Source organism: Periophthalmus magnuspinnatus, chromosome 9 (assembly GCF_009829125.3).
Source record: "Periophthalmus magnuspinnatus isolate fPerMag1 chromosome 9, fPerMag1.2.pri, whole genome shotgun sequence".
Taxonomy (NCBI): domain Eukaryota; kingdom Metazoa; phylum Chordata; class Actinopteri; order Gobiiformes; family Gobiidae; genus Periophthalmus; species Periophthalmus magnuspinnatus.
The window spans coordinates 32,226,995-32,249,028 of NC_047134.1; the positions used below are offsets into that span (position 1 = coordinate 32,226,995).

At 38.5% G+C, this 22,034-nt stretch overlaps 2 protein-coding genes across 2 annotated transcripts in view; one reads left to right on the plus strand and one right to left on the minus strand.

The window, feature by feature from the left end:
* ppp3cca (protein phosphatase 3, catalytic subunit, gamma isozyme, a) overlaps positions 1–8,649 on the minus strand; it is a 57,335-nt gene extending 48,686 nt beyond the window's left edge. The window contains 1 exon segment of the mRNA XM_055224051.1: positions 7,996–8,649. Coding sequence (XP_055080026.1) covers positions 7,996–8,056 — 61 coding nt within the window. The 5' untranslated portion in view covers positions 8,057–8,649.
* Positions 8,650–16,129: 7,480 nt separating this feature from the next.
* Positions 16,130–19,380, plus strand: LOC117376202 (microfibril-associated glycoprotein 4-like). The gene is made up of 6 exons (XM_033972609.2): positions 16,130–16,173; positions 16,244–16,396; positions 17,538–17,576; positions 18,697–18,793; positions 18,864–19,031; positions 19,105–19,380. The coding sequence occupies exons 1-6, from the start codon at positions 16,168–16,170 to the stop codon at positions 19,356–19,358; spliced, it is 717 nt and encodes a 238-aa protein (XP_033828500.1). The 5' UTR covers positions 16,130–16,167; the 3' UTR covers positions 19,359–19,380.
* The last annotated feature ends 2,654 nt before the right edge of the window (positions 19,381–22,034 follow it).

Sequence of the window (22,034 nt, forward strand, 5' to 3'; positions counted from 1 at the left end):
CTTGGGATATTTTCATATTTATAAGACATTGCTAGGCTCAAAATGTTTGAGAAACCCTGACCTAATGTATTTAGTGTACTTTAGTCCAGAAGCTACTGTGGGCTCCACCGTTATCATTTTAGTTGTATGTTTGTTGTGCATAGGGCTGCTGATTTTGATAGCAAATAAGCTTCCCAGAGAAAGGGTGTGTTGTTAACTTGTTGGTGCACATGACTACTAAACATTTTACACAAATAAACCTACTTTATATCAGATTTTAGCAGTAAAACCTTTTTTTTTTCAAATTCCCTATTGAAATGAATGGATTCCCACTTAACCAGAAGTTCCAAACCCAAGGGAAGTGCAGTCAGAGGCATAAGTGGGCGGGACAGAATAAGGTGGATAGGTAACTTTTCTGGTGATGAGACCATTACCTGCTTGTCTCCATGGACATGCCATTATCAAGGATTATCCACACGATGGCATATAACTTATCTTGCTGTTATCCAATTACAGGTGTTTTTATTGCTTAAAAAAACATCTAACTTGGCCTGTTGGCTTGTCTCCATGGAGATACAGCAGTAGTCGACTGAAGAAATTTGTGGTCGACTAAAGACTTGTCTTGCCAATCTGAAAAGTTACACAGTAGAAAAAATGTACTTCTTCTAACTAAAAGTACATGATTTTTATTACAGCTCTGGTCAATGGAAACGACAACCTCATTGGGAACAGTGACAAGAAAAATGTTTAGTTAAAAATACAAGCTTCGTCTGAGACTGTGAGCGCCTTCTCGTTAGCCTCCCTCCGCCGGCCTAATTAGCATGAATGTTTGATGAAGTCCTCAAATCGACTGCTCCGCTCCAACACCCCCGCCAATCGCCTCGTCTGGCATGACAACAAACGCCGCCTGTGCCCTGTGACAAAGCTGCTACTATCCACACCGTGCGGGGCAGGGGACAAGCCCAGGCAGACAGGCAGCAGAGCGCAACACCGGACGGCCTCTGGGACATGTCGGCCATTGTTTCAGACGTGGGCACAATGAAGACGGATTGAATTGCAAAGTCGTGGCTGGGTAGAGATGAATGGGGAGCAGTGTGCCACTTCAGATTGCTCTCATTATCAGTGAATGTATTCACTACCCTACAACAAAAAGCCAGGGGTTTATGTTAAGATACGATGGGCTGTGAGATTGGTTGAAATCAAATTGAAATTTGAATGCATTAGCAAATCACTAAAGCTACAGATAAGCTAATATAGTTTACTATATAGGCCTACAACTGACATATCAATATGTGCATTTTTTGTATTAATTACTATGCATTAGATTAGAGATGCAAAAATCTAGCTTTATCAGTTATTGACTGAGAAAATACACAATGCAGCACATTTTTATAGACTGGGACCGATCCCCTATACTAGGGTTGTAGCTGAGAAAGTGAAGACATGTCCTGACGATCAATTTGTCGGCTAAAAAGGCAGGCGTGGCAAAAGCTCTCAAATCTTTCTACGTATCTGACCCAAACTGCACTCACAAGACTATATCTGCAGGGGGAAGTCATGCAAAAACTACTACTACTACTACTAAAAAATACTTGGATACAATGTATTTATATAAAGACATTATGAGAGTGACTTTTTACATATAAATACCATATCTTCAGCTATCACACTAACTTCTCCTTTCTGCTTTTGTCTCATATAAATCCTTATCATTTAAATAAAATGATAAGTCGACTAGTACAAATTTTAGTCGACTAAGACACCATCGACCGATTAATCGACAAAAGGCCCACAGCCCTAAGCTATACCAGCGTAGGGTTATTGGCATTGGTGCATCCATAACAAATGTACATATTTTGTGTTATTCTGATGTACAAAAGAATACAATGCTTAGCACATGGCATGTTTTAAAGTCTATATAGTTTTAATGATTCCTCACTTGAACTTGACTGATTAGTTGTAATTAACCCAATAAACTACTTCAGCTCTGTAAAGTAAATCAGTGGTGTAAAACTGGCAAATCCTCTCAAATCAGACAGAAAATGATCTAACTATGTATCTGATGCAAACAGCACTCACAAGACTACAGCCATGCTATTTTATACAAAGAAGTAAATAAAAGAAAAAGACACAATTCATGATTTACTCCCAAATCTTCAGCTAACTCACTCCATGCTGTCTCCTTTCTGCTATTGTCCCATAAATAATTTTAAAAACGTATTGACTAAGACACATTTTGATCGACTAAAACATTATTGATCAATTAATGGACTAAACGACAAAAGCACTAAAGGCCGAAAGGAAACAGTATAACAATATGTGGGTCTTAATAGGGTTGACAAAATTATCAAAATAAAAATCGCTACTAAAACTAGTATCAAAATTAGATCCTCATTTGAGCCGGCATCGATACTAAAACAGTCACATTCACAGGACAGAAATGAACCTTTCCCCAATAGCCCGAATTGCAACGATTATTTAGCGAATTGATTAATCAAGTATTCTTTTAATTTATCAATTTTAAATGTATTTTTATTGTATTATTTTGCATGGGGCTACCCATCTTGACTGCAAATAAGTTCTATAAGGACTCCAAAGCCATTTTAAAGCCTCCAGAGAATCGGTGCAGTGTTGACTTGTTGGTCATTTTATACAAATCAACCTACTTTACATCAGATTTTAGCGATAAAACTTTTCTCATTTCTCCATTGAAATGAATGGGATTCCCTCTTAACCCGAAGTGCTACCACAAAGAAAGTGGGTTTAGTTGCATTTAGAGGCACAAGTGGAGGAACCGGAATAAGGTCAATATCAGGCCAATATTGGGCCAATATTTGCAAAGTTATATATCTTTATTTAAACACTTAAGTGCAAAGAGGGCACTGCACAAAATGTGATTACGCTGCTCTCTTATGGGTTAGTAGACAAAAAAGTAGTATTTTTATTATACAGAGCAGTGTATTAAACAGTAATTTATAGTCCTTTCAGAACATATATTTTGAAGAAAATTATCAAAAAGGACCCAAAATGGACTTATCATCCAGCCGCTGCTCTGGATTCTGTCATACTTGCCATGGAAAACCCCATATCAGTCGATCTCTAGTTGTATATCATTACTGCAGTTATACTGCATTGCTTTGTCTGTCTCATACATGTGCAGGGCCTGGTTGGGAACATCGCTGGAGATTCTTTCCACAATTAAATAGGCCTGTCCCCACTGGCTCTCACTTAGGCATTCCTGCTCCTCTGCTCCACACACTGCAGTCTCACTACTGCCTAGGCCTATCACAATAATTACTTTATCGACTTATCTTTCAATATATGAAAGCTGGAACAATATATTTTGGGGAACAATATTTATTGTGAGGACTTTTTCTTTCCAAAAGTAGGGAGATTTGGGGAATTTTTGTAGTAATATTTGAGCTTTGGAGGGGTCTCTTTATGGCTCATTGTTTGTACATTCTTCTAATTATTTGTTGCAACTCAAATGGTTTGCCGGGATCATCTTGCATTATTTCAGTCTTAATTAGTGGCATAAAGTAGTTTCAATATTATCATTTATCGCAATATTTCTCTGTTACAGTATATCAAGCTTCAAAATCGTGCCAGGTCTACTACTGCCCATCGTCCTCATGGCTTCACACTTAAATTTGTATATTGTCATGTACAATTGACACAAATTTTAACAACATGCGCTGAATATAGAAATGTCTTTACTTTCAGTCATTGCCTATTGTGTATTTTTTATTTTAGTCATACTAAGGGCGCATTCATACTAGACTTTGAAGTGTGCTCTGCTCAGGTCCGATTCCAGAGCGTTCTATGGCCCACACTTACACCTGCACAACTGAACTGAGCCACGGCCCCATGATGTCATCACACAGCACTGTTTGTCTTCATGTCAAGTTGAAGAACTAATGCTGTAGTGGAGAAAATAAGTCCAGTAACATGAAATAGCTCTGATATGAGTCGTGCTGTGATACACTCCAATGTGAATTTACAGATTTAACAACAGTTTGGAGCAGCAACAGGAGATAAGAGGCTGCAAAACTTTTATCTTTGTCCATAGTCCTTAGTGAAGGTAAGTGCGGACCCGCTGTGTGTTTTGGTGTGGAATTTATTCACCATTTTTCTCTGATGAGACACATCAGTGCACATCACACAGGTTAGTTGATTTTGATTTTAAAACATAAATCGCAATTGTTCTTTCCCAAATTATTGTACAGCCTTGAATGGAGACCTCATCTGTGGTGGTAGCTAATTAGAAAAATGTAAACCCCCAATTCAAGGTCCTTTATGATGCAAAATTGACTCTTGTGAGCTTTAAGCCATGTTAGAATGTTACCTTCTCAAAAACATACCTGGAGCTGTGTTTTGTTTCATCCGCACGTTTGAGTAACCGTTTATTATTAGTCTGTCTACATCTCCAAAGCTCAAAATGCTCTGGTCCACCTTGTGATGTCATAAAGTGGTAGTTTAACAGATGCTTTTTATCTTTTGTTTGGTAGATGGGCAATTCCAGGGCTGAAATTATCCAAATGATTATAGTGACGATGTATGGAGTTTAAAAACACAGTGGAGCACTTCCTATATTACCATGTGACATCACAAGGTGGAACAGTGTTTTCTGTTTGAGAGAAGCACACAGCCTAAATATGCAGGGTTTATGTGGTAAATGTGTGAATGAAACAAAATACAATTCGGTAAGTATGTTTGTGATGAGGAAACGGCATTATAACATAGGGCAGAAAATAGCATAATATAGGCCCTTTAAGTCAGTGTATCAGATTTTTATCTTAAAAACGTGAAAATTTAACAAGTTCATTTCAAACAGTTTGCAGCGGTTCACTTACCTTATGCATTCCTAATCAGATGCGTGAGCACCTGCACTGCAGAATCAGTGTGGTGTATTTATTGGCAAGTTTTTTGGTTGGTGTCTTGCTTATTTGGAATCGAGTTTTGGTGCCCAGCCCTATGTCACATCAATCTTAACAACAACTAGCATACTAACCGCATTCTCAGACAGTTCAGCACTTTATAATTAGATGCAGACAGTACACAGCTGACTCACTGACCTCAAGGGCTGCTTATAAAATATATCTGTACTGTGGCAAGAACAATTTTTGCTCAAAAACGCGGACGAAAAAAAATCTGCTACAGGCCCTTTAAGCAGCCTGTTTGTGCCGTACTCCTTTAAGGCCGGGGTTAGTAGGGAGCTGTATGTATCTCGATGATTTATGCAGGCACAACAACTGTGGCCGACAATAGAGTGTGAAGGAATCCATCTTGTCAAAGCGCGTAACCTGAGTAGTCCTTGTGTATTCCTGTGCAGCAATTAGGACTTCATGTGCCCTAAATGTCACCCCAGCTGGACAGATATGGGGCTGGCGCTCTGATGCCCTGTACAATACAGTGGGAAAAGTCATACGTAAATGGATAGATGTAATTGAAGGTTTTTATGTCACGAGTGGGGAAAAACATTTGTTAAATAGATCACAAGTGAAGAAGTTAAAATATAAATGCAAAAAGATACAAAATTTAAATCAATTTTGTTTCAATTTTTATATCATCCCAATGGAAAGGTTAAAGGTCTTGTACATATTTTTCCCAGTGTATTTATCCCCGTACAGATCTACTGTGTAAGCAGCTCTCGAGGTCAAAATATGTTCGCTGTGTGCTGTCTGCATCTATCTATACAGCATTTTATTGTCCGATAATCAGGAAGTGCATTCACATGCTGGTTGTTGTTAGCGTTAGCGTGACGGCAAAACTCCGCTCTGGTCTCTGAAAGTTGTGAAAAGTACTTATAAACTCATCACGGTAACTAATTAGGTGCATAAGGTGAATGAGGAATAACTATGGACCACTGCAAACTTTTTAAAATGAACTATTTCTATTTTTTGTTTTAAGACAAAAATTAGGTATAGCGCCTTTTAATAGCAATTTATCAGAAATGTGCCAAAACATGCCTGTAAATTATGTGGCTCAAGTTTAAATATCACACAAATGTGAATTAAATGTAAAAAAAAAATACTAAAAATTTACAAAAAAATACTAAATAAATAAATAAAAATAAATAAACAACATAACACACATAACACCCTTGTTTTATTTAAATGTTAAAGTCAGCTTTTCTTTTCTTTTTCTTTCTTTCTATTATTATAGCCAAAACTCGATATTCTAATTTTCCATTTCTCCAAAACAACCAAATTTAGATATTAAACATTAATTAGCGACCTATTACATGTTGGTGGAGAAATATCGTAAATGAGTTGGTGATATGGCAAAAAAAATTATATCTTGATTTTCACAATTTTGTTTTGATGACGATTCATGTAAATATAGTGGGAGCATAGAGCTACATTCTAGAGGAAATGGTTTGACGATTTCATCAAAGTGGCATATCGTTACAGAAATGAGATCACGATTATACGACCCAGCCCTATAAATAAGAGCTAAACATCTGATTAAATAACAGTGTTTGATTTAATTTTTTTTCAGTCATTTGTGACATATGGTACACAAATTTGATAATAATAACTATGTTGGAATATTGATTTGAAGATTTATAATGCCATGTCAAAACTCAAAATTTTAAACTGGCACTAAAGCAAATATAAGTCAAAATTGTAATTCCAATAAGGGATCATAGATGAGGGGCGAAGGTGTTACTATGGGCCATAAGTGGGGTAAACTCAGGACAGATGAAAGGGATGTGACAATAAGGTGGAGGTTCTCTGGAATGTTCCATAGTATGATATTAAAGTGATCTACCTTGCAATTATTTTACTGTTTGCGTTTTTATTTTTCAAATATTCTTGAATGATTCTTACTAGGAGCGAGGTCCCATCTAGTGTTGCCAGGATATTAAAATTTCAAACTTGATACTTACTAAGGAACAGAGTCAATATTCAATCGTCGATAAAACAATGATAATAAATAATGATAATATGATACTAAAAAAGTTACACTACCTGGACGACTGAAGGATTACACAGATCTAAGGCCACATGGGAACATTAAAAGAAAGCACTGTTAAATTATATTCTATTGTCTAAAGAGTGTTTTTTTTTTTTTTATTATTATTATCGGTATTTATTATTGAGTCTATTTGTTAGTATCAAACACTACACCAGACCTTTCTGCTAATTTTAATCAGCTATTTTTGCTGTCCTTTTTAATTGTTTCATTTCTAAACAATATATTTGATATTCAAATTTTGCATGTCTCCAAAACAACAGTTAAGATATACATTTTTATATATATATATCGCCCACTCCTAATTAAGATCCTATTCACAATCAGTTCCTTGCAAATAATTCACTTGTTGCACTACGAAATCCAATGCATCCATTCTATTTGTCTCATACATGCCCAAGATCGTGCTAAAGTTATTCAGGAAAGGTTCATTTCTGTCCTGTGATTGCAACTTTTTAGTACTGATACCTGCTCAAATGAGGATCTACTCTCTGTCCTAGGTTTAGTATTGATTAATATCTGGTCTTGGATACTTTAGAAAACCCTAGAATGGACCATGATTATAACATTTGTCATAATTTAACCATTTATAGAAAATATTCAAATTTTTTATCAATATCTATACATTGTAGATATATATATATTCACCGTATTGTGTTGTCTTTGTCCGTGTGCATCAGAGGTTGATAATTGTAATTCCATTGTTCGTTTTCTCATTCAATGACAATAAAGGAATCAATCAACCAATCTATATCTCCAGAATAACAGAAATTGATCACTTGTTTCACAAAGAAATCCAATGCATAGATTAAAAACATGCATTCACTGTACTGCTTTGTTATTATGGTCTTATTAACCTGCCAAACACAAACATAAATATTGACTCAAATATAACACTATTAGCTCTGCACGAGTCCCAACCAGCCAGGGGTCAGGAACAGTCAATGCAAGAAGCTACAAGTGACTCTAACAAAAAAGGAAATGCAATAAATCAATCCAAAATGACGTAAAATGCTTTCTATGGAAGTCAGATTGTACCTTTCACGAGGCGCTCCGTGGTGGACTGCTTCTCCTGCTTGTCTTTATCCTTCCCTGACATCTTGGCTCCTTGTGTTCGAGCTAATTTCTTCTTCTGGGTTCAGATCTTCTTCTAGCGGGGTCCTTCAGTCGCTGTGGGTTCTTGCTACCGCATCGGTTCGATCTCCACCTCGGCTTTGGTTTCGGACGCACAATTTGTCTTCTAGTGCGTCCAAGAAAAAGCAAAGATTAGCGTCCAAACGAGCCACAACACGAGAGAACTGCTTTCAAATCTTGCTAGCTTGGGGCAACATTACAAATAAATTGGTGTTGTTGTGGTCAGAGGAAGAGAAGGGGGTCTAAGTTTGGAAATAGGTTGTAGAAAAGCGAATAATACCTGGTTATTACCCCGTGGGAGGATGTCGTTTGCGGATAATCCGATTTACTAACTCTTATGCAGCTAGTTAGCCGGCTAACATGTTTTCGCAAATTGGCGACCAAGCAACGGCTGCAGAGCAAGACTTGTGGATCATCTTCTGTGGAAAAACGTGAGGAGTCAGTAAAAGATCCGCTGTTTGTGGCCGCGGGGGTGAAGCCGGAGAGTCCGCGCCAAAATGCGGCTGCGGACAGCGTCTTGACAGCCCTCCTCCAGGATTAAGTCTAATCTGACAGAGAAGAGAGGCAGAGAGGCAGAGAGGGACAAGAGGGACGAGAGGGACGGGGGGGGGGAAAGCGAGAGGGACGGGGGGAGTGAGGCAGAACAGCGGCGGGCGCGTTACAGTCTGGGCATTTCGTCCGCTCGGGGGGCGTGGTTTCGTGAGGACGTTGCCATGGATACGCTTGCTAAATTGCCACGCTTCTCCATCCCTGTCATACTTTTACATTTTTCTAATTATGACTTGGTTTGGTAAAAACAGTACATGCAGTAAATATTGTCTTATAGTTTTACATCAACTTACACCAGCTTTTTGACAAACTCGGACTAAAATAAAAGCATGTTTTTTTTCATCATGGGCGCGTTTTTTGCATTGACAAACATAGAAAAACATGTTGTCCTGGGCTTGCATCTCCATAAACCTGACTCTTAGTTGGCCTGGGCCTCCTCCTGCTTGTTTCTGTGGAAATGTTGTTCTTTTAGCTATAATCTTCCACAGTATGGTATAAAACATATCTCTATGTTCTATCTCCACAGATAATGTTCTGAAGTATGGTTTTAACTTTGTGTTTCCATGGAATCCTGCAGGTGAAATTCCACCCCCAGAAAGTCACATACCATCACTTTGAGTGTTCCTCTAAGCTACATATGTCATCAACTGCAAATTCCATCCAACATCCAGGGACAATTTACCCATAAGCAAAAAAATCTTTCTGACAAATGAAAAACTTCAAATAAAGGTCTTCTCATATTTTGATTTTTCTGATCATAACTATTTGAGTAATTTAGTTTTGGCCCTTGATTACATTATGGTTGCTTGTTCCTTGTTAACAGAACTGAAATGACTTATACATATCTCATATATACTGCCCATGCCCAACCAGGGAGTGAAATTATAAACTTCACCTAAATTCAAAAACTTTAAAAAATTGGGCAAATTTTGCTAAACTGGCACTTGGCACCGATGGAGGAAAGAATATGACTTTGAACCTCTTGGGTCTTTCACTAATCTTGCCTGTGTGAATGCAGCAGACAACCTTTTAAAGGTGGAGGTGCAGTATGTGCCATTTCTGGTGGAGGTTTTGACACCTGCTTGTTTCCATGGAGATGTTATTGCTTTACCTGGAATGTTCCACAATGTAGCATTAAAAACATATCTACCTCCATGGAGACAAACAAGTCTACTCCAAGAGTCCACAAAACCGGGCCGTGGCCCATATGGTACTGGGCCACAGAGGAAAATATATGAAAGGAATTTTACTTCTTTTATAAATCCACATTTGTTTGTTTTACTCGGAAAATATAATTAACCTGGTTAACAAAAAACAAAAGCATGTTTTCCAATTATGGTTCAGAGCTGTATGCATTTTGTGCTGTTATTACTGGCCACGCCCCCTTCCACTGATCCCTGTAAAAATGGTACACTTATTACAACAAACAAGACCCATATGGCCCAGCAGCCACAGCCAAGGCCGAACATCAAGCAGGTAGCACTAGCCAAAGTGAAATAAAGAGTAAAGAGTAACTTTATTACAAAATAATATTACTCACGTGGAAGTATTTCAGTAGTGGTCTAAGAAATTACTTATGTAGGATTTTATCAACAAGTTAAACTAAACCAACTGGATTTACTTAGTTTTGAAGCTGACATTTCACTACTCAAGTAAGAGTAAAAAGTATTTGTGAAAGCTACTACTCAAAAGAGTAACTTAAAGGGTAAGACATAACATCTGATTTATTATTTGAAAGAAAAGTCATTTCCAGGACAAAACATTCAATGAGTCACAAAATCTGGTATTTTCAAATGATGGACACAGAAATGAGAAATAGGGCATTATATGTGAAGGAGCTGTGCAAGAAACATACGTGTTCAAATGATTTACAATTATGAAACTTTTCGTCACCAACAGTGAGTAACCAAGAGTAACTTTACTCAAGTAATCTGACAACATCAGATTAGATTCATATTCAAACATGTAGCCCTATTTAATGTCTGTTATATTTTTATGATGACTGCTGAGTAAAAATGTGTCTGTAAAACATCAGTCCTACAGTTTCCCTCCATTTTTGCCCTGCAGATTAAATTTCAATTGCAATGAAACAGATGAATGAAATAGTTGACGGTGCTGAAAATGAAAGTACATGAAGTGACGTGGGCCAAAACCCGCCTCCGATCGAAATGCCTGGATTTTAGAGAGTCCCGAGATGGAGTGACGTGACTATGGAAACGCACCACGTGACCCGAGAGGCGTTAACCATGTGATCAGCGCTGTCGCTCTGTCATTTATTATTATCACTGAATACAATGATTCCATAATTAGCATATTATATTGGCCTATTACTAGTTCAGCCGTGGCTTTATATTACTGGACTGGCAGAAGGCACTAGGCTGTTTCCATTATGGTGGACAGGACGGCTGGTGACGCATTTGGCCCGCTGAATTTGGATTCAGATTTATGCATCCAGATAGGCTCATTTGTAATGTAAAGATGCTCCAATCGCATTTTCAGTACAGCCCATAGCCTAGAGCCTTTTCTGCAAATTGATACAGAATGCAGTTACAACAGTTGAACACTAGATGGAAGTATTGTTAAGGTCAGTGTGGTATGATTTTTCTAGTAACTTAAAAAAAAAAAAAGAAAAAGATTAAAAAATAGACTAAAGGAGTTATATTGCGCTATTTTCTTATATGTATTATAATGACAGTCCAAAACAGACCTGTGTTTTGTTTCATTCATACATGTTTAACATACAACTCCTGCATATTTTACACTGAGTTCTTCTCCAAAAGTGAAAACTCTCTTCCACCTTGTGATGTCATGAAATGCTGCACTGTGTTTTTAAACTTCATACAGCTTCACTAGAATCATATGGATGAGTTCAGCCTTGGAATTGATCATCTCTACTGAACTGGAACTAAAACATAGATGTTAACTTGAACTCTATCGCAGTAGTGTCTTCAGCAGTGTTGCATAGCCATTTTGGTACAAATGAAAAAAAATGTTGTAAATTTTGTGATATTTTATTCTTGTATGTATTGTGACGCATCTTTGAGTGTCTTGAAAAGCGCTATATAAACAAAATGTATTATTATTATTTATCATTATTAAAATCCACTGCTTGCTGTGATCTGCAGTTATCCATCGACGGAGTCAACAGCCGCACGGCTCTTTGTTGTGATGATGTTACTGCAATATCAGGCCCCACTGGGCACTGCAGTTTTTTGTTTGTGTTCTTGTGTTTGTTAGTTTGTTAGTTTCTGCTAAGACAAGGAATAGTCTTAAAACAGAGATGAAATTCAGAGAAGAATTTACTTAATCAACAATTAAAGAACAATACTTGGTACAAGCAGTTTGTGCAACTGACATTCCCAGGCCCTAACCCTAACTCAGATTCTGAATGTTTCTGCCTATACAATGAGTTTTATAAGTAAACTATAATAGGGGGCCACCATGGTTTAGACTTGGCGTCTCTTCATTGGTGCACACGTCAGGCCTGGCCTCATGGCACATTCCACGGTCTTATCAGACTGCGACCAGCATCCTTGTGGGGGTTGTCTCTTGCTCCGATTGCTGGAGCATCTTTTGCTGACTTGACCAGGGTGATATGTCATGATTTGATTACCTATAGAGATAGATGTAGAATATCTTGTACATGTCCTGAACATATATCTGTGTCACACAGCTGTTCTCTAGTCCTCGTCTTCACATGAACACTGTACAATAATGAATTATAGCAGTACAATAATAAAATATACCAGTGGTTATACGGAGTGGCTAAGCATAAATTATAACTATATAGCAAACTGAAGCATAATATGGTGTCTTTAAAGCTCACAAGAGTCCCATTTTGTGTAATATAGGACCCTTAAGGAAGAAAGTGAACAAACTGAACTATAAAATAATCATTTAACTTGCAAGCTACTATCCCAAAACATATTTCTATGAGTGCCATTGGATGATAAAAAAAGAGCTTTACTTAAGGTAGAGGATGATTTGTGAGGTACACAACAGTTCTCAGCTTTTTTGTCCTGACTAACTTCTCAGTCTGTACAACATCATAGGCCCACAGCGACTCTAGAACCAAACTGGACACAAAGTAGGGTGACACTGATAATGAAAACCAGTGGTGGGAAAAGTAGGCTACTGAAAATTTCTACTCAAGAAATAATAGAGTTACTTTGCTAATAAAGTACTCGATTATAGGTAATGCAACCAAAATCTATAAAAGTAAAAAGTATGAGAAATAGCCTATACTTAGGGTGTTGCTTACTCTTAAGTAATACTTATTTTTTTTTGCTTCTAAATATTTCATAATTATATTTTTTACTTCATAGCAAAAGATTAAGTTTCAATCTGTCGACAGGACAAATCGTTGTAAGAGTGAAGACGTTTCGCTGCTTCAGTCCTGGTCAGAATACTGGTGGCCACTGCTTGTGCAGCTGACAGATTTAAACTTCATCTTTTACTATGGATCAGACCTGGACGACTGAGGGTTTACACAGACAACTTTTTACTTCATAGCATTATGTAATATTGGGATGATTTGAACCAGTAAGAACGCAGTCTACAGTATACCCTTTAGACAGTAGAGTCAAACACATTTTCACCGAGGGCCACATCACCAAAATGGCAGCCCTCAAAAGGCCAGATGTAAAATAAATCTAACTACTTTTTTAACTTGTTTATTAGTTGTTTCTATATTTATTACTTATTCAAGTTACAAATATTGCATATGCATTTGCCTAGATGTAAAAAATCATAAATCATAACTGCCTGTGTATTGACCATAGTAGCTTGTGTGTTATTTAAAGACTATGTAGTTTTTTTGGTGGAAGGAATGCTCTGCAAAACCCATTAAGAAGATACATTGTTAGTGAGATGAGAGTTGCAAATGACTACCTTTATCTCAGGTTTTGCCTATATCAGCACTTCAGTGATCATCCCTCTTGTGCTGCTCAAACAAACTACTTACTTTTAAAATAAATAATGGCAATTTTAGAAGGAATTTAGATCACACGTTTTCACAAAATCTTATCACTCAAAAAGTGTTAAATAGATATTTGTTGTTTAAACTGTAATCTGCATATTTTCTAATCTCTGGCCAAGCAGAGCAGGTGATGCAGTGCTATGTGCATTTGTTGGTATAGAAAGGAGCAGTAACAGTCGTGCATTAGGACAACTGGGACGTGTAAAGTACTCAGTAATTAATGTAATGTAATATGTAAAATGTAATTACAATTACATGGTGTCGTAACGGGTGAGTGTAGCGGACCAAAGGATGCAGACTTGGGGAATAGTTACAGGATTTATTGTAGAAAATGACAAGTACAAACACTGGGTGATCCGGAGGTGAGCAGGTGAGCAGGTGAGCAGGAACACAGGAAACACAAGGACCGAGGACATGAAGGGACGACAGGAAGACAGGCAGACCAGACAGGCGTAGGGCAGAGCAGGCAGGAGACATCCAGGGCCGGAACACGGAACACAGGAACAGACAGGAATGCAGGGACGATAGGAAGGAAGAGACACGACGATGCTCCCGCACTGAGTCTCTTCTCCCAGCTCCTTTTATGCACAGCAGGAGTGTTGATTGCACTGATGGGCTGCAGGTGCGCATGGGAGGAGCCAGGAGCCCAGCCCAGATCTGGCAGGTGAGGGAGGGAAGGAGCAGGACAGGAGTAAAACCAGGAGTGGACAGTGCGGATCATGACACATGGCAACAATTATAATCAATTAGTACAAATCTACTCAAAAAAGTACAAAGAAATAGGTATTTGAAGATGATCTGACAGGGAACGCCTCCATGTCTCCGTGGATTTCTTCCACTTGGTTAACCTGCATGTCTCACCTCTATATAAAGGGGCTTCTTCAGTTCTGGTCAGGTTACTGGTCAGGTTACATTGCTTTATATCTTTCTGAAGGGAGGAGCTCCTGTCCAGAGCCGTTCACCTATCCATGGATTTGGGTCTGTACTGCATGAAAGGAAAGTTAAAAAATCAAGAGAGAAAGAGAAACAGACAAGCAAATTATCCTGCCCCATGGACTCCTGTCCATGGGGAGAGATACGTCCAGGACTAATGTGCATCCATTTGCAGATAGAGTTCAAGACTGTAGGGCCAGAGTCACTCAACTAAGGGACAGAGAAGGGCCCAGCCACGGCAGGACAGGAGCCACCCCAGCCAGGCACCAGGCCATCCAGCCAGGTGAGGGAAGGGAGGGTCTGGGTCCACAGACCAGGTTCAGGGCACATGAGGGCATCTATGATCCAGTCATCACCAGGCGGTCAGCAGCCGGGCATCTGAACAACATCTGAATAGCATGAACAGGGAAAGGGAAAATAGGATGAAAGAGAGGATAGTGCTCAGGTTACCATACTTCCCCCAGCATGGCTACGCCTAGATAATTTAACTAAAACTGCAGGTTTTATTTCTGCTCCTAACTGGCCTGGCCATAAGATAAATCAAAGAGGAACATTTTAAGCCTGGTCTTAAATGTAGAGACTGTGGTGGCCTCTTTAACATGGGCAGGGAGCTGATTCCATAACACAGGAGCTTGGTCTCTACTGTGCTTTTAGACACTCTAGGAACCACTAGTAGTCCAGCATTTTGAGAGTGCTCTGTTTGGATGATATGGTGCTATAGCATCTTGCAAACACGATGGGGCCATGCCCTTTATGGCTTTATATGTCAGGAGAAGAATTTTGAATTTAATTCTAAACTTGACAGGAAGCCAGTGAAGGGACTCTAACACTGGGGTGATGTATTCTCTTCTCTTAGTTCCTGTTAAGAGCCTGGCGGTTGCATTTTGAACCAGTTGAAAGCTTTTTATAGAATATTTAGGGAATGTGGCTAGTAGGGAGTTAGTTATCTAGCCTTGATGTAACTGAATAGATGTAAAAGGGTGGAGAAAACATTCTGGGAGACAATCAACTCTGACGCAAAAGGTAACCATTTAGAAAAGGCTCCTTTGTGATAAGTGATAGCACAAAAAGACACTCATTTTGCGTGACAATACTGAATAGTTCACTGAATAATGATGATGACTATAGATAACTGATACAATAAAGCCAAGACCGCTTTTGTCTTATTCCTTTTGTCAGGTTAGGCTGGCTTAGATTAAGTTGCCGACATGATAATATCTCACTGAACCTGATTCATCTTAGGTTTTGTTAGAACATGTCAAAGTGTCTTCTTCTTTTCATGAACTACAATCTTGTCTATTATTGACCATGTTTGTCTATTTCACTGTTGGATTTTCTAACTTTCTATTGGTTAAGTCAGTTGTATTGAATCTGTATGTCTAGCACATGACCTGCATGTCTCACCTCTATATAAAGGACGGAAAGTTTTGGAGAGCTTCAGAGGCTTTAAGAAAAAGAACAGGTAGGACCTTTTTTGGTTACCTTTGTGGATAAAATAATCTAATCTGTCAATGATGTTAGATGGTGTAACTTATTACATTGTGATTCTCAAATATATCTGAATTTTTTGTTAGATTTTTGTTGGCAAAACCTTCTGCTCTTGTGAGTTGGCTACAATGACGGTAAGTCGAAAGAATACAATTTAAAAGTATTTTTTGTAAAAGGAGTATAAAATAATTGTTTTTGTTTTAGTCTCTGCTCCTGCTCCTGTTTGTGGCTCCGCTGTTGACCTGCTGCAGAGCGGAGGACGAGCCTGTGGACTGCAGTGAGATCTTGCACCAGAACCCAGAAAGTGCCAGTGGAGTGTACACCATCTATCCTTTTTTGAAAACTGTTCCTACTCAGGTAAAGGCATTTTTTTGAAAACTGATTGGGGTTGTCCCATAACACAAACGCTCCACAAGAATGTCACACAAGACATCCCAAAAGGCTGACTTAAAATTAAGGATGGGACAAACCTCTTTTAATCAGCCACAAACATAAATTCCGTTAAAGGAGTTTTCCTCACAGGTCCTATATTACACAACATTCGCTCCTGTGAGCTTTAAGCCATGTTAGAATGTTGTTTCCTCTTAAAAAAACATACCTGGAGGAGTGTTTTATTTAATTCATACATGTTTGAGTAACACTTTACTATTAGCCTACGTCTCCAAAGCTCAAAATGCTCTGTTCCACCCTGTGATGTCATGAAGCAGTAGTTTTCACTACTACCTTTTAGCATTTGGTGAGGCAGTGCAGGTGAAAAGGGAAAAAAAAATCTTAAATTTAAAGATATCAATTTGAAAATTACTTACATAAATGATAAAACATTTTTCATCATATGTTTTCATATAAAAATAAGTCATTGTATGTGTAACAAATATCCAAATTGGGACATTCAAAACAAAAACAGTAGGAAGAGCCATGTTTAAATTACTTGCTTCATTCCGTTATCATATAGATACAAAAAATGTGCAGAGGATTTTTCTTGTATTTCACCTCATTTTTGGGAGTTTAATCTTGTGTAAATAAAACACTCCTCCAGGTATGAGATATCAACAAATTGTTCTGCACAATCTATCAAAATCTTGTTAAATACAAGATTGGAAGGTTTGCGAGTAGGTGCTACTTTAAAGGGTGATCTTTATGTTCTTATAGGGGAAAATGCATTTTGAAACAATGGCCTTTGAAGTTACAACGGCGCAGATTGGACATTTTTGTTATTTCCAAAGATCGTATGTTAAGAGACCAAACAGATTAACAACCAAAAAAATTTGTCTGTAATGTCTAATGAATTATGCAACATTCCAGGCAAACCAATAACATCTTCATTCTGCAATCAAGTGGCCAACACTCCATGAGAAAAGTTAGGCCTACATAATGGAAAATAGATCGAGGTGTAATTTTAAAACATATAGGTGTTATTTTGTGAAGTAAAGCCAATGGAAATGAGAATAGCTTTCACATAAACATGTTTCATGCATTAATGAGGCTATTCTTTATGTAGGTCTACTGTGACATGGAAACACATGGAGGAGGCTGGACAGTGAGTATTTCAACTGAAGACTAACGACAAATGGTCTTTCAGCTCTTTAAAGTGGGACTAAACCCCTAAACTCCTCCCAGAACCACATTTCAAATAGAGCTGCTAAACTGGACAGTCCCTGGAGAACTAAACGGGAGAGTGAGGGGGGAGGAGGGATGGGGTCTGGAGGTAAGAACAGTGGGATTGGTCTAACGGATATCCACACTTGAAACTCCGTCCCTAGCTCAGGGCAGTCCTGCGTGAAGTCATTTAATACTTGAAATTACAGTTGCCTCTAGAGGCAGCACACACAGCACAAGCTGCAAATTTGCCCAGTTTACCAAAAATGCCAAAAAGTAGAGTTTAGTAGCAAAAATATTTAGTTTAAAAGTTTAGTTCCACTTTAATGAAAGTCAAACCTTTGAGATTTGTTCATTACAAAGAAATAGTAAAAGAAAATCAACTCTGTCAACTGGACAAAAGTATCAGAGTGAAGACATTTTGCCACACATCCAAGGGGCTTCTTCAGTTCTGGTCAGGTTACTGGTGTGATATTGACTTAAATCTTTCTGAAGCGAGGAGCTCCTGGTCAGAGCCCTTCTCCTATCCACAGATTTTGGTCTGTACTGGTCTGTGCCTTGTCCTCAGAAAGTTATGAGCTTCACAGGGAATTGTCACAGGACTGTCAGTCTCGCTCCACAAGGAAAACATGAACAAATAACAAATCATTTCGATTTGGCTGTCAGCTCTGCAGCTCTCACTCAGCTCTTCAAAGAGGGCACATTTGTTGTTCTAACCATACAACATAAAAGCACAGGGTTTTTACACAGACTATAGCACACTGGAGCATTATGCATTCTCTTAAGATGTTTCTCACTCAGTGTGATTCAACTGGCACTGATGTGTAAGCCTTAGAATTATGCTGAAGTCAATATAATTTACCCAATTATTCTCCAATGTTGATATCATAGTGACCCAGTGGTGATTTGATTTCCTGTGCAAAAGTATTGCATTCCCTCATAAATATGTATATGTATTCTTAGAATGGCCCTTGGAGGGCACCGTATATTTGAACTGTTCATATTAAGGATAACCAATTCGGTCATAAACATCTCACCATGATTTTACACTGTGTCCTCAGGTGTTCCAGGGGAGGAAGGATGGTTCAGTGAACTTCTACAGAGGCTGGGATGAGTATGTGGAGGGGTTTGGTAATGCTGATGGAGAATACTGGCTGGGTAAGTAAAACAGTAATGTTGTTTTTGCTGTTGTCGATATTATGTTAATATCCTGAATATGTGTGCACAGGTCTAGAATTCCTCCATAGGATCACAGTTAGACGGGACCAGGAGCTGCTGGTTGAGCTGGAGGATTTTGAGGGGAACAAAGCATCTGCTCGTTATTCTTCTTTCTCTGTTGGAGGTGACTGTAATGGATACAAACTGAATGTGTCTGGGTTCACTGATGGAGGAGCAGGTCAGTTGAGTTCACCATCATTGTATGTAATGTTATAAGGCACTACTAACCTAGGTCTTCATCTTTTTTATAGGTGATAGTCTAAATCGTCACAACGGCATGATGTTCACCACTTTTGACAAGGACCAGGATAATTATGATAAGAACTGTGCTAAGTTGTATCTCGGAGGTTTCTGGTATGAGAAATGCCACGACACCAACCCCAATGGTATTTATCGCTATGGTTTGGATGGCACCATCTTTGCTATCGGAGTAGAATATAAAACATGGAAAGGGTACAACTACTCTCTGAAGTCCATCAGCTTTAAGACACGTCCAGCTCTATAGAGCTCCAGGACATTTCATTGTCTTTATTTTTTCCTATAACTTAGCACATATAACTTTAATTTTGTGCAGGGTGATTATAGCCAGAGGTGGGTTGAGCAGTCAACATTTTTTACCCAAGTAGGAGGAATACCATTACCTCAGTCGACATAGAAGTACAACGTTGGGGTTTAAGAAATAATTTGAGAAACCTGCAACTCAGTTAAGAACAGACAGTAACTGTCTGGACTAACATAATGTGAAGTTGATGTAATAGGAGAATTTTTTTATTTTATTTTATTTTTTTTTACATTTACATGTGAAAATAAAGCTTTCATTACTTGCAGATTTATTCACATTAGGAAGTGTAACCAAAACTTTTATTTAAGTAAAAGTACTTTTACACTGTCAAATATATAAAAGTATGGTGTCTGAAAACAATTCTGAGAAGTACAATTTTATTTAAAAAGTTACTCAAGTGAGTGTAATTGTGTAACTTCTATAATAAACATCTTACTCTAGTTCTTTTCAGTAAACTGCTCTTCTCTGTTGGTCACACTCGTCTCTAATCACACACATCCGATATTCTGTTTTGTCCAACCGGAAAACCGTGTTTCAGTGGATTTCTTCATACCTGGCTGGTAGAAATTTTATATCTTTGAGCCTGGTGGTGTGCCATAGGGGCTTGTATTCTTCTTGTACTCAAATAAAACAGGCAATGCCACCTTGACACAATTATTATCAGGCAACCAAATAGTCACAAACAAATGACTAAATATCCACGTTTTTAATCTAAACTTTTCTGTGTCATGACTTTTCATTAATTTAATGAAAAAGAGTTGGGTATTTGGTCATTAGTCCAAAACTCTGCCCATTTAGACCTATTTAAAAGCCTCTTGATCATTACTTGTTTTAATCTTTAACTATTATGAGTGTTGATTTTAAATGTTTGTATATTTAGGCCCGAGCCCATACAGGGCGTAGGGCCTATTGCTTCCGCAACGATGAGTGCATGGGCGTTGCAGACGCACCGCCCCCTGCACAGACTCCTGTGTCCTAGCAACCCATGCCGTAGGCATGGGACATGCATATTTGTTGTTGCTAGCATGTCAGCATCAACATTGAGTCAATGGGCAAGCCCATTGACTCAATGTTGATGCTGACGCAGCGCTCATGTCCCCAAACACACTCCTGACATCGAGCCCTATCCAAGCCCCCATGCCGCAGACATGGGCCATACTTGTTACTGCTAAAATGAATGGAAGTCAATGGGAGGTCAATGGCGGACCCCGACACCATGGCGAATGACGAGCGCGTTAGCGCCATTGTGGAGAGGGTAGCCTCGACAGACAGGGGGTAGACAATGTTAACACTTTCTTCAGTTCATCGAATGGTCGCTGACATTGGGCAGTCCAGCGAAAGTGGGCATATTTCTTAGTCAGTTCATATAAGGTTTGGGGCTGTAGTTGCAACGTTGGGAACAAAGCCTCTGTAGTTGGAGGCTAAACTCACAAACTGTCTGTCTTCTGTCACACTTCTAGGTCTAGCCCAGTCTCTCACTCTTTCCCTCTTTTGTTAGTTTTTTTCTTCTCTGAAAAAGTTATTAGCCTTAACCCGCCCCACAATAAATAGATTTTTTTCCCTCCCGCCTCAGTCTGACCCACAGGACAGAAATCAACCCATACATCTCTAATTGAAACATAGCAAAGGGGGCTCTGGTAAGGGACTGGGTTATTGTGTGACTGCGTGATGTCACAGTCCTTAACTCTTCACACCTCTTCACTATCATTAGAATTTCCTCTTCCTCGCTACTATTTTTCACTTATATCTCTTAGTTTTTCAATATTTGTTGTTTTTCATCGACTTCAATGAAAGGGATCCCCCTACTGCATACTTTACTTTGCACTTCTGTTCAGCTGTGCGTACGACTGAAAGGTTTTTATTCTGCACTCTTCTCCTTTAATGGTAATTTTATGATGACAAAAGAAACATGGACTGATGGACTTTTATTAGACAAAGTAAAGTGACAGGAAAGTATTTGAGAAGTGACAGGAACGTTTTTTGTAAAGTAATGGGAAAGTTCTTAAACTGAGCAAGACAGTGTTTAAGAGTGAGAGAGAGAGAGTTTTTAAAGGTGCAAATGAGTGGGTGAGAGAGTTTCAGATTGGGTGATTATTTATGTTTTGATTTGTGTGATTTTAATGCCTTTCTTCTTCTGTAAAGCACTTTGAATTACCTTGTGTATGAATTGTGCTATACAAATAAACTTGCCTTACCTTGCCTTGCCACTTTTGCAGTATATAAATAACCAGAAGATGGAGCCAAAATGTCTCTTTATATTTCTACATAATGATAACGATAACTAGCTATTTTTAACCAAAAATCTTAAAAAATCTTTCACTAGCGACGCCAATGGTAAGAGACCAGACTTGAGCACTGAGGACTTGGGTTCGAATCCTGCCCCGCACATGCGTTTGAATGTTCAAGTTTTATTACCCAGCTTGCTGTCTTCTTAACTCCACCAGTTAAACTTGATGGTGTGAGCAGAGAAACATAAAGTTCTGAGAGTTCATCATGTCCTGTTTAAGCCCGGTCATAGGATGAGCTAGTACACTTAAACGTGTTTACTGTGAGGAGTATCTGTTATTAGTTCAGTCCTTTGGTTTCAGGATGGATTTGTAAACAAGGGAAAAGTTGTAT